Genomic DNA, 14,855 nt, shown 5'->3' with positions numbered 1-14,855 from the left:
GAATGTCGCTCTGGCTCGGGGCCGGGCCGGGCTGGGCACGGGGATGGCTCCCGCAGCTAAAGGAGACCTCAGTTCTGTGCTGTTTGTCAGCTCACTACGGGAATTAATAATTCAAGAGGCCAGGCGAAGTGCAGTGGAGCTAGAAGTTCCAGCTTCAAACCCCCTCCTAGTTATAAAGGGAAATTCCATCTCCGCAGCTCTTGCTTAGCTCCTGGCGCTTTAATGCATCATTTATTTATTTATTTATTATATCCTGTTTATTATTTAGGATCTCTGCGCTATGCAGGCACCTGGGCAGTGGCTGTTAAACTCAGGGATGAGGTCTTGGAAGGAATGGGGTGGGCAGACCCCAGGTACAACATCTGCTCTCCCAGCACACTCTCCATCCACCTCTCTGCTCCTTAGGTGTGCAGGCAGTGAGGTGAGTGCATAGAGCTTAGAGTTCCCCCTCCTCACAAAAGAATTAGATATAATCTCTTTTAATTGAAAAATACAGCACTAGTTCAGGGACAAATGCCAGTTGTGCATAGTGCTAGCTCCTGTGGATTGCCTGGATACTTATTACAAAAGCAGGCATTTAATCTGATGGGAAAACGTCATTTACTTTTGTGTCTTCTAAAACACACAGCTGCTCTTTCCCCAAAACGTTTTGTCAGAGATAATGTTACTCTTAGTTTGCATTTTAGGTGGTAACATGTTCTTCATTTAAATGTTGCTTAATATAGATAAAAATAGTTTTGTTTAAGAATAATCCTGAAAGTCATGGGTGATGAAGGTCATAAATTATTTCATTTTTTAATTTCTTGTTAGGGAGTAGAGAACATTCAATACTTGACTGTACAAGTAGGATTTCATATTTTTATGTTGATAGAAAAGGAAAAGACAGCAGGAACTATGGTTGCATGAATGAAAGGGTTTTATTACTGTATGAAGGCATGGAAATTGCATTTTAAATTGGCAGTTGTAATAACCTGAGTTAGGAAGTAAGTGGATTTCCAAATTAAGACCACATGTGACGTCTAAGTTTATGCATACTAATTAGATACTTGCATGGACATATGCTGCAGGGGCTGTTGGTGAATCTTTGGGGACATTATCAATTTTGGAATTTGGACAGGACCTGAGAAAGAAGTATGGAGCAAGTTCTAGACATTTGACAGTGTTCAGAGTACTTGCAGGGACTCACTTTTGTCACAGCTTTTAAGGTGTCTCTGGTAGGAAACCAAAAATGGATGTGCTGTGACTCTGTGTTTTCATGATAGATTCAGGACACTTGCTTCACACTGGCATCCAGAACTGGTAGTCCTGATTGGTTTTTCACTAGGAAACTTAATTCTGAATAATTCATGTAAAGAACAAAAATTTTTTGTGATAAATTCTGTACTAAAGTTATATTTACTATATGGTGCATATTACTAAAGCACAGTCAGCATCTTGCTCTGAAGAAACTTCAGCATATTCCTTAAAACACAGTCAGCATATTTTTGCTCTCTTCAGTTAAGTGAATTCCATTTTGGAGTGGACTCATTGGCTTAAAGGAGGTTTTCATATTTGAAAGAAAATGTGAACACCCTTCTGTGTAACCTGAGGCTTGTCATTGTAGGAAATATGAATTCATAAAACTTGCCTGTGATAATTGTTAGGCACTAGACTGTCAGTTTGAATGATTGCAGTTCTCATTATCTTCAGATGCTGCATGTTATTTTTTTTGTCTGTGAATATGTTGAATTGATTTTTGGCACATGCAGTCACTTCTCTTCCTGACAGCAGCACTATTGTAGGTGTAAAGTGAGAAACTGCTGTGGTGTGCATGGAAAATTAGCTATTTTGCTTGGGGAGCTGTGGGGAACTTAAAATACAGTTATTCAGACTGTCTTGAACACACTCTGTTGAAGAGTGAGGCTTTGTTCCTGGAGTGTTGTCCTGTGGTTCTCAGTGACCTCTCTATAAACACATACTGATGTACACAATGAAAGTTCTGGGTTTTAATTTAAAGTAGTTGAAAGTTTGCTGGTTTATTTTTGGCAGATATTTCCATAGAAAGGCACTGTGAGATGTCTGCATTTAGTATTTTAATATGGCTGCCTTCTGTGTCTGCTAATACTTCTTAAAATAGTTTCCTAGGATGTGATAATAGGGGGATGGGTCTTAAAACATGAAATAGTTTGTTTGCTTAAGTTTCAAGCTGCTTTCTTTCAGAAATGCCAACTGTTTTGAGCCTTAGGACATTTATAAGAATCCCCTGTAGCATTTTGACTGAGCAAAAGCTTTGGACATGCTCTGTAATTAGTAGCATAATCCTCCATGTTTGGCTGGCACTTTTTGTTTGGTCTGTTTTCCTGCACTGTGTCACTTTGGTTTATCCAAGCCATGCAATGTGTCTTTCCAGCAATCCTTTTTCAGCCCCAGAGACGCAGTGATTGTTTATTTTACCACTTTCAGGACAGTGGGAATACAGAGCTTTGTGTGCCTCACCTCTGAAGAGCTGCAGCTCAGAATCTTTCCTAGGAGTTAATCTAAAACCCTTATTGCCTCGGGATTACCAGAGTGGGAGAGGTGAAATCTCCTGGCAGATATAAGGGTAGCCTTGTAAGTGAAACACAGGCCTGGGAGTTATGCAATAATGCTGATATCTGAACTTTGATAAGCTCAGGTACAGAGAGGTTCAGTCCCTTGGTCACCTGAAGAGCTGAAAGTAAAGCACGTCTCGCAGACTTTCTGTAAACCTCAGTTTATTCGTGTTTAGCAGCTGTTTGCAGCTCAAATGGATGGGGCTGTGGATTAATTTATTGCTGCAGTCACTGTATATAGTATGCCAGTATAATTTTCTTATTTCTGATTGTGTTCATATTTAGATTTTCAAGTGACTTGTTTAAGAGCCAAGGCATGCCATGATCTCTTCCTGCCCTTGCTGGGTTATTCTTGCTAACCCGAGCATTTCCACATTTGTTGTGAGTTTCAGACTCTTCCCTGGCGGGAACTGCAGAGTCCTTGTGCTGTGAGAACATGAGGTATGAAGTCAGAATAATCAATATATTACCAAGCTTGATTTAGAGTCAATATCTCTAGTTCTTTCCTTTGTGAACAAAAAATAGGACAAAATAATGGCTAGGCTTCTCTTCTTTCTTTTTTTTTCTCCATATTGTTGTTTATTATAGGAATAGATGAGAAGAATTCCTGTATTGTGGCATTTTGGATTGATCAGAATTATTTTTACTGAAAGCAGTTGTGGCCAACTAAGTACAAATAATGTAAAATTTGCTGAGAGGGTGCCTTACTGACTGAGAGGCTTCTGCTTTTGTTGTTTATTGCAGTGACCAAGTTTCCATTAAATAAACAAGATTCTGTGTTCATCATGAATATAAAACGCTTGTCATGTTGAGACTATAGTGTGAGTATGCAAAAATATGTCAGTGTGAACTCTCAGCTATTTGGCAAAGGGCAATGTTTATAGAAGAGGATTGAAAGATGTGCAGGGTTTCAGATCTGTCATAAAAGGATGTGAAGTGTAATTAACCTAAAATAACCTTTAAAATATTTTTTGAGCCTGATAAATTAAATGAGCTGTTGAGATAACGTAATGAGAGATTTTAATTTTATACCTTAAATAATATCCTATTAAAATCCTCAAGATTTTGCTTTGTGATGGAATCCACTGAGATTTATATTTTCACAATGACCTCATGATTCAGTAACATTGTTAATATATTTGGTGCATATTTTAGGGGTAAGGTCTAGGTTAATGGCAGCATTTATTCTTTAAGTGCTTGAAGCCACAAAGCTCTAATTGAAGAGTGGAATGTTCAAACCTCATTATTTTAATGTGGTCATACAGTATAGTGACACTTAAAGTAGTTATATGATGAACTCCTATGGCAGGGTTCATAATTTGTCCATGAAAACAAATTATTGTGTGAAACTTTGAATTAAAATTCTCTGCCTTGGAGTTTAAATAAAACATGAAACTTCAGGTCTAACATGGTTTCTGTATTTGTCTTTGCTCAAATTAGCAACAAGCATTTGCATACCTTTAACACAGAGAATTCTGCTGTGAATTGTTTACACAAAGTTACAGTGCATGCACTGAATCTCTCACACAAAGCTGCCTCGGTAGGTGCAGTGTGATGTTTTTGTTTCAGGTGGTTAAGCCTGCAGAGGTACTTTTGACAAATCTGCATTTCAAATTTTCTAAATATTGAAGTAATTGAAGTAATTTAATGGATGAGCTGTTGTCAAGGAAAATACATGCAGTGCTTATCACAATGTCAGGAATCCAGGGGTTGGAGACAATGGTCAGAATGTTCATTCTTGCTTGCATTTCATCAGTGCTGCCAACCTTGGTTAGGGCAGTTTGCACACTGGGCTGCCTCCACTCTGAACTAGATCCTTGTAAGGATCTCCTACCTCTTCAATGTTCCTAAGCTCTCCTTTCTCTCCTGTGTTGTCCCAGAAGTATTTATTTTTCTCCACGACTTTCCCTATCCCCGGAGAAAACCTCCCCACAGTAAAATTCAGTTCTTATTTCTTGATGATAGCCAGAAAATTCTGGCTAATTGTGAATTTGGGTTGCTTTATGCACACATATACTTCTACTGTGACCTCCTTAGTCCCTCTCCCCTGTCAGTTCTTTGGGCTATGAGCTCCTGGAGTGGGAACTGTGAGCACTGTAGATTGCATCTTGTATTGCAGCTTTACAGCTGCTCAAAATTTGCACTCCCCTTTTCTGTACAGTTACTAGTTCTGGTACTACCTTTATTTCTTTAGTACCTCCTTGCTAAATAAACAGTGGTCTGAGTCATGAGCTTTTGATCCTCAAGCTCTTTGAGTCTGCTCAAATGACAGTATGCAACATAAAAGTCAAGTTTGTGGGTGTTATTAAATCTATCAATAACTATTTGTTTGGTTTTAGGTAAGGTTCTGATGTTTTGCCTTAAAATTCACCTATGCAATATTTTTTTTTTAAAGAAAGTAAAATGCAGAGCGTTATGAATTTCAAATGCATTAATTTCTTATCAAAGTTAATTCTCGACTCTTATTAGAATTAAATAGGCTAATGAAAGGGAAGTTTGGCAAGATAAATGATTAGGTGTTTGAAAGGAAAGAGGAACAACGTGTAATATGGCAAACATGCAGAACTCTCTGAATGGAGAGGAAAGGAGCTCTGTCAGCATTGCCAGATTATATTGATCAGGTATCAGCATCAATCCTGATTAAACAGGCAACTGTTTAAAGTGGTACTTTTGACATCTTTTATTTTCTGTATGATTACTGGCCTGCTGACATGTTTACTTTCTCAATATAATTTACATATTGTGTTTAAAATGTTGCTGACTGAGAAATAGTTGAATTAGACAAGGCAGAGTAAAAAGAAAATCAGACCTTCTTATAGCTGATATGAACATGTATGAATGTCAGGTAATGCCTACAAACAAACCAGCTGATTTATGTACCAATGTAATTCTAGGAGAGCACTCTAATAAATTGAATGGCTTGCTTATCTTCTTATTTTTTATGATGAAGGTAATTTAGAAATCAGTTTTTATATATATACATATCTATACACACACACACACACACACACACACACACATACATACATATACATATATACATAGATGAGATGTAAAAAGAAAATGGCTGCAAATGTTTGCATAAATGAGAGTTGTTGAAACCCTTGGGAGACCCTGTTCCATGTGGTTTATTGTCAGACAAATCTGTGGTATCAGCTTCCCAAGGAAAGTGTGGAGAATGGATTAAAAACCATTTAAGGGTGCTGGGCCATTAAACTTGGGTCTGCAATGAAGTGATAGATGTCCCTTACAGTTCTAATTGCTGAATTACTCTATTTTTCCATAAGCCAAAGGTGAACTGCTCTTTCCCCTGGCTTACTAGATATTGCAATAATTCCAAGGGAAAGGTGTGATGGTGCTTAGCTTCTTCAGTGGAGTACATTAATGATGCATGCCCTTCCATCTGCTTTGGATTTCTTTATGTCCCGTTATCAACACGGATTTTATCATCAAACTTTGCCTCCATTGAGTGCAAACTCCATCTGAGAATAGTCATGGACAGCTATTCGTAATGGTCAGCTCCATTTTTCTTTGCACATCAGGAAACATCCCCAATAGTTTGGGTGTTCAGAAGTAGGTAACCACTATTTCACATTCTGGAGCAAGCCATGAGAAGTTGTTTGAACTCCATTTTGTGTTATGTAAAAGGGATAAAGTAGATTTAACTCCATTTCAACTAAGCTATATTATTGAGCTTATGCTTTGTGTTACAAGCTTCTGCTCTGTGTTGAATCCCCCAGTTCAGAGTAGTGGAAAGCATATAATAATGTTCACTGCCCATAAGTGTAATTACAACACTACTGTATGTTTTACAGATAATTAATCCCATAAAATGCTCAAATTCTGTCATGACTATGCTGAGGACTGCCTGTCTCATTTACATGCAGTTCTGTGTCCAGTATCCTGTCCTCAAACTGCATGGGAAAGGTTATAGAGGCTGGAAATGTGGCTGGGTGGTGCTGCATGTTTAAAGACCCTGCTCTCTGCTCCCTTTTGGAACAGGCAAAGCACACAGCACTGAGCCTCAAAGCTTGGGTCTAATTAAGATGTGTTAATTGTGGGGCTTGTATTACCATGGCAGGGGATGCTGACTGCAGTGTGCTGAGGAAGATTGGACACTCTGGAACAAAATGTCAGTGGGAGAATTCACTTGCTTCTGTGCAGACTGGGCACATGCCATGCTGGAACATGATGAGAGCAGACTTTGTATGTTCAGTGATGGTTTCATAAGAGAGATCATGCTCCAGCAAAGATCCCATGGGAGGAGGAGCTGTTTGTGTCCTTAGCAGCGCTCAGTTCTGGTTCAAAAGGTAATTTAAAAAAAAAAAACAACACCCTAAAAGCTGAAATAGAAATACAGGTATGCAAAGCTAAAAACAGTAAAAAACCCCAATTGCTTTGAGTTTCAAAAAGATGAACTAATTTAGAAAGAGAAGCGTGAAGAATAAGGAGCATTAGTGAAGAGACCTGCATCTTTATAATCTCCACAGAACTAAATTAAGGACCACTCCTTCAAGGCAGCAGAGTAATGCAGTGTTCCCCTGCCCTACCTATGAATAAGAATTAAGAATGGTTAAAAAGAAATCAGAATGGTTAGGAACAGACCAAAGTAGGTTGTTATTTCAGTGAGTAAAAGGAGATAATGACACAGCTTTAAAATAATTCAAAGATGAAATGTGTGAACTACTATTTGTGTTGTATAGGCAACTGCTTGAAATAGTCTGAGGACTGGAAAATGGCAAATTGAGTACCAGTATTTGAAAAAAGGGATCCATGAGAGATTAATGGAGTTAGAATTGCAGATATTCCCTTCATGCTGTAGGTGCCTAAATCCTAAATTCTACAAGTGTAATTTACCATTTGGTTACATTAACACGGTACATGCACAGAGCAGGTCATTCAGATCATCCTGACAGTGTTGACCTCACTGTTCATTCTCTGTTAGAATTCATTTGTCATCAGTGGCTTTATTTTTAGGTCACCTATTCAAATAATAGAGTCATAGAATGGTTTGTGTTGGAAGGGACCTTAAAGACCCTTTTGTTCCAACCCCCTGCCATGGGCAGGGACACCTTCCACTAGACCAGGTTGCTCAAAGCTTCATCCAACCTGGCCTTGAACACTTGCAGAGGTGTGACACCCACAACTTCTCTGAGCAACTTGTGCTAGTTCCTCCCCATCCTCACAGTGAATAATTTCTTCCTCATATCTAATGTTATATGCATGCTGTTCTTTTGACATAGAAAGGTCATATTCCCTAGCAATTCTTCCGACAGCTACTTTTAAAAATTCAGTTGATTGGCAGGTTCTTAACCCAGAAAGTTTTGCTGTTTCCTAGAGATACATTTTCTTTAGAAATATGGTTTTCAGTCAAGCTGTAAGCTCTGAACAATTCAGAGCCTGATGTTTACATGTTTACTTGATCAGCAGAGACAGTAATTTAAACAGCCCAACCTATACCTCTCCTATCCAAAAGCACCTAAGAACTCTTCTCAGAAGCCACAGTGATTTATTTGCAACCTTTTTTTTTTTTATTCTATTAAAATCTCAATAACTAAGGCTGTGATGCTTCTTCTACTTGTTCTTTGGAAAAGCTGATACAGGACTGAAATAATTATTTTGCCTTGGACATTGTCCTAGCTGCTCTGAAACCTCCTCGATAATCTGCTTACTTGTTTGGCTGGGCAGGAATGGACTTTGGCTTGTCCTCTGCTTCCTGTTGCAAAAGCAGCTTTGAAGGCAGTTCTGAGAAGGAAAGAGAGCTGCTAGCGTGGGAAATTCAGGAGCACAGGACAGAGCAAATCAACTACAATCAACTGATAATGCTGATGTCTGATAACTCAGAGGTATATTTAGAGTGCTGCTGCTGTTTTTATGTTTGTCTTTTGTTGTCCATTGCAGCTCACACTTGCATTTAGTTGCTTTCTACTTCAGTGACTTCGGAAGGCAACCTAAGGAGACAGGGGTTTCTTCAGCTTCATTAACTATTGTGGAAAGAGCTTCTCCTGCCTTGAATTCCACCTTCCTGTAGAGATTCGTGTTCTGCTATGAGATAATTCTGTCAATATAGGCTTGTTTACTTTACAACTTCAGCAGTTTTGGAAGACTCCTTTCAATATTGAAATATCCACCTTTTGCACTAACAGCAGCATGGAACTGTGAATCACAACTGATGATTGTCAGTGTTTCTTTCTTCTAGGAAGACATAATGCTTTGGTAGAATTGAATTCCCTGTTTTCTAATGTAGTTTCCTGTGTTAATTGGTTTCTTGCTGGATCCTGTCAGCCTCATTGTGATACCAGCCTTCTGAGAAGCTTATTTTGTGGATGCATTTAGAAAAGGCTCTCCTCCTTTCATGGAAAGAATTTTCTCTAGGGATGCTGCCAAGTCTCAGAAGACCAAGAAATGATATGGTTTTGTATTTAAGTGTAATCAAACTGGCATTCATGATCATTTTGTCTCTTTAGAGCAGGAACAGCTCTGTAGATGAATATATATTTTTGGCGTTGGCTTTAACCAAAATTGAGAGTAATGGTATAAATGATCCTGACTGCCAGAAACACTGAACAGTAGTAGGGAGTCAAAGTTTCTCCCATTGTTCCTTCTTTTCTGGTAACTTCCAAGTTACCATGCCAATTTCATCCAGGCTTGAAAAGAATAAGAAATGTCAAAAATAACTGTAATTGCAATACTATAAGACTGGAAAGCGAGTAGGAGACACCCCCTCACATTCTCTCAGTGACAGTCGGTTTGTTGTTTATTGTGGTTTGGCAGCACTGACTGACACTCAGATATGACAGTGCTGGATTAACTGGGGGAGGTGCTGTCTCCAGCTGGGTGGAGACCAGAAGAGGAGAGCCAGAGTTACCTCTGTGAGGGCTATGGGAGGGAGCAAGAGACAAAAAGCCAAACTCAAGTCTGTAAGAAGTTGGGCGTTTTTAGTCCTCGTTGCTGAAGAAGCAGCTTGTTTATATTGCAGTAATGAAAGAATCTGGCATCCTTCTGTTTCCAAGAACACTGGTGTTCATGGCCTAGCTCTGGGCAGGGTTGGAAGGGCAGCTTTTGAAATGCTTCCCTGTTGTCAGTTTGGCATGTTGCTTTTGCTGTGGGAGGAGTGGCAGGATGCTACTCCAGCAAACTGAAGATCTTTCCCTGTGGCTGCCTTTGCAGTGTCCTGTGGCTGTCCCAGCCTGGGACTGCACTGCAGGGTCAGCACAAGGAAGTGATGGATGTCTTCCCTGGACTGTAAATCTGACCTTCCAGAAAGGAGGGAAGGGAACCCTCATGGTTCAGTTGTGCATACTGGAGCTGAGCATACTTGTGGCATCATCTGCAGTTTATTTCTTTGCTTTTCACTACTAACAACATTACAAAAATTAGTATTCTACAAGCTTGAAAGACAGACTATTATCTAATTGGCTTTTGGTTAGGAGGATACTGATTTCTAGGTCAATGTAAAACAAATGAGCATTTAAATTGAAGAGGAGCAGCTGTTCCAAAGCCCCTTTCCACAGTGCCTGGTTTTGTTAAGGATAATTATGTCTAATTTTAAATTATGATAGCTTTGAGTATTGAGCTTTGCCTTGCTACATCCACTAGCTCATTCTCCTTCATCAGTAAGAATGTTCTATCATGGAGCTGGATTTCTGATTGGATTTATTTTTCTGGACCTTTTGAATTATGAAGAGAAATACAGCTTTAAGGATGGGGTTTTCAACACTTTCATGGCAATGTTACCACACTCACATTTTATTTTTCGAGGTCTCAAAACTGATACAGCGTGTCTGATTCCTGTGGAAAGATACTGCTGGGAAAATACATATTTATGTAAATGTAAGATTTTTGTTCATATTTTTAGCTTGACTATGGAAACGTCAGACTCTAGTGCTGAAAAATCCAAGAAAGCTCTTGTCAGCCTTGGAAGGAAACATATGCTAAAGATGTCCTGTGGATTACGTACTGCTTGTTTCAATTAACACATTGATATTCTCTGACAGTTCTAGAGACAAAAAGCCCAGGTGACAATTCAAATGATGCATGAAAATAACATTTCAATTTTTACTGGTGAGCTCAGATTTTTTTAAAACGAAGAACAAAAGATTTCAACTGTTTTGGTCAATGTTACATTAGTAACTCAGTAGTAAGTCTGAATTCTTTAAGGAACATATATTGTAAAGGTACTGCTGCTGCAATGAAGCACATTTGTTTTCTGAAACCTTTGCTTCTGGACATGTATTGTGTCACTTGTAAGAGTTTTGTGTTTGAATTTAATTTGGAGTAAAGTGTAACTGTATCAAGAAATGCAAAACATATATATTTGACTATTAATTTGAAATCCAAGCATTTTTTACCCACTACTTTTATGGAAGGAGACATATTTTCACATGCTTTTAAAAATAATTATCATCACACTTTTCTTTTGAGAAATATTCTTGGAGTCTTTTAAGAGAGCAGTTTTACTGTCTTCTGTTTCTTCTCTCCTGACTGAATGTAAATGGTTCCATTTAAAAACACCAAAAAAAGTTCAAGAGATTGCCAAATTACGATTATGTCTCTACTCTTTTTTAAATGAAAAATAGCTTTAAAATGAAAAAAAACCCCGAACAACCATCAGAGCTCATAAAAATGGGAGGTCTGATGCAGATCCTGGTAAAAAGGGAGAATTGAAAAAAAAGTTATCATTGTACTGTAAATCTTTGAAATCTTGAATGAATTTGTTATTTTTACCTTTTTTTCTGCTTTTGTTCAAGTTTAATGGATAAATGTCAGAAAAAAGGGATATCTATAAAAAAGCTTTTAACTTGTCCAGCACTTAAAGAGATGACAAATTGTGAGAAATCAATAGCAAAGTTTTGTCTGAGACCAGAAACGGAAGAATAAAAACTTGTCAGAATCCATCAGTAAAAAACTGCTGTGAGATGTCTCCCTAGATACCGATGTAAGCTTAGTCAGGTATAAACAAGGAGAGTAGGAGAGAATAAAGCCCTCTAATTCCAAATGTTTTGGCTTATCTTCAAGTATTTATTTCAGAGGCAGTGTTTAAGTGTATATCATGTTGGTCTTAAGCCAGCAAAATGGTACAACCTTTGGAGTGTTGTTTAAGCACTTTAATGTCAGCTGGAAACCAAGGTGAAATTCATGGTATATTGAAATGAATTATATGTGGATTAAGTTGAAAAAATATATTCAGTGCTGTAGACTGTGTTCTGAGCAGAATAATTAAAGAAAAAGCAGTTGTGGAGTTTCAGGCATTTTTCCTAATGGGTTTTTTCCTAATGACAGCATGAATCAGTATTTGAAACTATTTTACCAGTGTAATAGAAGAGGTTCCTTGTCTCATGAAATATCAAGTGTTTGTTTTGAAGAAATGAGTCCAAAATGACAGATATCCTACAGATACAAGTGGGAGGAAGATGCAGTGAAATACAGCTCAGTTTGGTCTCACACCTCTGCAATCTGTTGTCCTTATAACTCTTTAATTGAAAAGTGCCATCTTTCCATTAAAATTGTCTAGCTTGTACTTCAAAGTGAAATGTGGCTTCATTGATGAAGTAAGGATTGGAAGCAGAAGTTTGGGTGGAGTTCACAGAAAAGGGAAGTGTGTATATGCAAACCACTGTGCTGTGGTGAGGCTGCAGCAAGGGCAGTGCTGGACAGGAGTGTGGATAGTGGGGGAAATCTTTTGTGTGCAGTAAAATTTTGGGAGTATTTATCAGTGTGTGTTTGCATGAGATATGAGGTGCATCTGTAATTTGTAGCTTTATAGAGCCAGCTTCTAGGGCAGAATAGCTTCTAGGCTAACTGGATTCAAAACATCTTTCCTGTGGGATTCTTGAAACTACAGCCTTTGTTTCCATAAACATTTCAGTAAATGTCAATAGCTTCATTTGGGAAACACACAAGTCGGTATTGAGTCCTTGAGCTTTGGGTTTGTTGCCGTTCTGATTATTAATTGCTGAGGTTTAAATCCTAATGTCTGAAGCATAAGGGTTGTCTTATAATAAAGTAAGAGAAACTTGATTTTGGTACTGTCATTAAACGTTTAGTAAACAGAAACTATATTTTCTTCAGGTTTAAATTTGCACCCTGTACTGAGAAAGGCTTTTCTGCCTATCAAAACTACGTTTCTTTTAAAAATGGCATTGTATTTGAAAGGTAGCATGGGAGAAGCTGATTTCCACTCTGTTCTAATGGCAGTTCAGCTCCAGAATATGAATTTGCATGGTGAATCCCACATTTTCTATAAATATGAAATTTAATTGGAGATTCCTTTCCAAAGATGTTAGCTTGAGCCAAGGTTCTGCCTGGAAGCTGGTGTCTCTTCTGCATGTGCCTTCTCTGTTACAGTATGGAAGCAGTTGTTCTGTAGATGAATGAACTCTTTCCTCCAGCCTCGTCGGCAGCAAATTTACATTTGTATGGAAGATGAGTGGGAGTGCCGCCTTTCATAAGGCTTTGGATGTGGGGGATGGGCCAGTCTGGCCCGGGAATCTAAAGCTAACAAACTGGGAACAGAAAGTGTGCTGTGAAAGCCTGAGTATTGTGTAAACCTTGAGGATTTTAGACATTTTTTCAGTGTTTCTTTTTCTGTGACCAAGCCTCGTAAGCGGTGGCTCAGGATGAGTTTCTGTAGTTCATTGCTAATGCACAGCTTTGCTCCAAAGGTCTTCCTTTATCAAACTGAATCTTGTAAATAGGCAAGACATCCAGAAGAAATTCAGACAAGCTGTCAGGCGAGTTTCCTTAGGTTGGCTGCCAAGTTGTTTTTTTTATTTTTTTAAAAAACAAGTTACCTCATCAACCTTCCTGGTTTCAGTAGTCTGTCAGTGTATCTCAAAGAGACACATTTTTAAATCTCCAGATAAACACAGCTTGATCAAAATAAATAAAAAAGCCCCAAGCACTTAAGTTTCAGTTTGACAGCGAAACATTTGGCTCGTTTTTTTTGCACAGATAAATGCTACCAAAGACTTAAAAAAAATGTCACTAAAGTTGTCAGCTTAAAAAATTTTGGAAAGTGATCTTTTTTTCCCACCAGACAATATGATATGTAAGGAAATGTTATAGCTTTAAAGTTTCCCACAGCTTGATGTCTTGTTGTTTTTAGTTTTGATTAAATAGAGTAAAAACTATAATGAATTAGGAATTATGAAATTTATAATTTACATTATGAAAAATGTAAATTTTGAATCTCAGTATTTTAGATCAGGGCATTGGTTCAAAAAATTCCTTTATAATTCAATATATAATTAAAAACATTGCATCTTGCTGGAGAAAATTGAAAAGCTGTTGGTCTTTTTAGCTTGATTTTTGAATGGGAGCACTCTTTGTGTGGCAAAATGGGCAAAATGTGAATTGGTGATCATCACAAAATCATCCTTTTGTGTAGTGCTGATGTCCTTCATACCCAGTCTCCAGTGATGGGGCCCTGGTTGTATGAGAGACTTTCTGGTGGTTTTGTAGTTATTATGAAATATCAAAAGCTTCTAAGTGGTCAGTATAAGTGGATTTGGACCTCTGGAAGGACCTCCAAATTCTCTGGAGTTGTGAGTTTAAGGAGTGCAGCTGTTGGATTCACTTAAGCTATTCTAGACAGCACACACATTTTTGATCCACGGTGTGATGATTTGATTGCCAAGATGATCTTTACTGGTTTTGCTTTTATGGTAATGGTAGGTTTCAATTCTGATGCAGTGGAATAAACCACAAAGGTGCCAGGATGCAGTGCCAAGAACCTGAAATGACTAGGAAGTCATAGCAAAATTATTTGCCCTGTTTTGGTTAATTTTAAGTTTTTTCAAGGATGTTGAGTGATACCTGAAATACACTGCAAATATCAATTACAATTTAAGATAGGTAGTTTATATTCAGCATAGGAAGTACAATATGCAAACTGAACACAGCTGAGAGATGAGCCACGTGATTCTACACAGATATGTCTTTGTGCATATGTAAATGCACTCTGATAGAGTAGATACAGACTCCTTTCTTATTTATCCCCCTTTGCAGTTGCTTTGGTAAGTAGAAAATGTGAGTAATAGGATAATAGCTTATTCAGGAATTCTCAATTATGTTTCAGTAAAACGTATTGTGCACAGGAGCAATTGCACAACTTCTAAGTGACTTCCTGTGGTCATTGCTTTTCTGACTGTGAAATTGGTCTGTCCTTGGTCATCTTCCACTGATGCTATTTGAAGACCTGTGGGCTGCAGAAGAGCTGAAAGAATTGTTGTTTTGATGATACTGAAGTTAATAGATGGAAAACTCCTGTCATTTTCACCTTGG

The 14,855-nt window shown here is 38.1% G+C and overlaps 1 protein-coding gene across 6 annotated transcripts in view; it reads left to right on the top strand.

Annotated features, from left to right (window-relative positions):
- The window catches only part of MAST2 (microtubule associated serine/threonine kinase 2), a 186,386-nt gene that overhangs the window by 29,085 nt on the left and 142,446 nt on the right, over nucleotides 1-14,855 (top strand). For 4 of the 6 annotated variants that reach the window (XM_059853908.1, XM_059853910.1, XM_059853907.1 and 1 more), the window contains exon 4: nucleotides 269-421. The exons of the other annotated variants lie outside the window; for them this stretch is intronic. In XM_059853908.1, the coding sequence (XP_059709891.1) occupies nucleotides 269-421 (153 nt within the window). The remainder of the gene's footprint in view (nucleotides 1-268; nucleotides 422-14,855) is intronic. 6 annotated transcript variants of the gene reach the window in all.

Source organism: Haemorhous mexicanus, chromosome 9 (assembly GCF_027477595.1).
Source record: "Haemorhous mexicanus isolate bHaeMex1 chromosome 9, bHaeMex1.pri, whole genome shotgun sequence".
Lineage (NCBI taxonomy): Eukaryota > Metazoa > Chordata > Aves > Passeriformes > Fringillidae > Haemorhous > Haemorhous mexicanus.
This window is presented reverse-complemented; position numbering and strand designations above follow the sequence as displayed.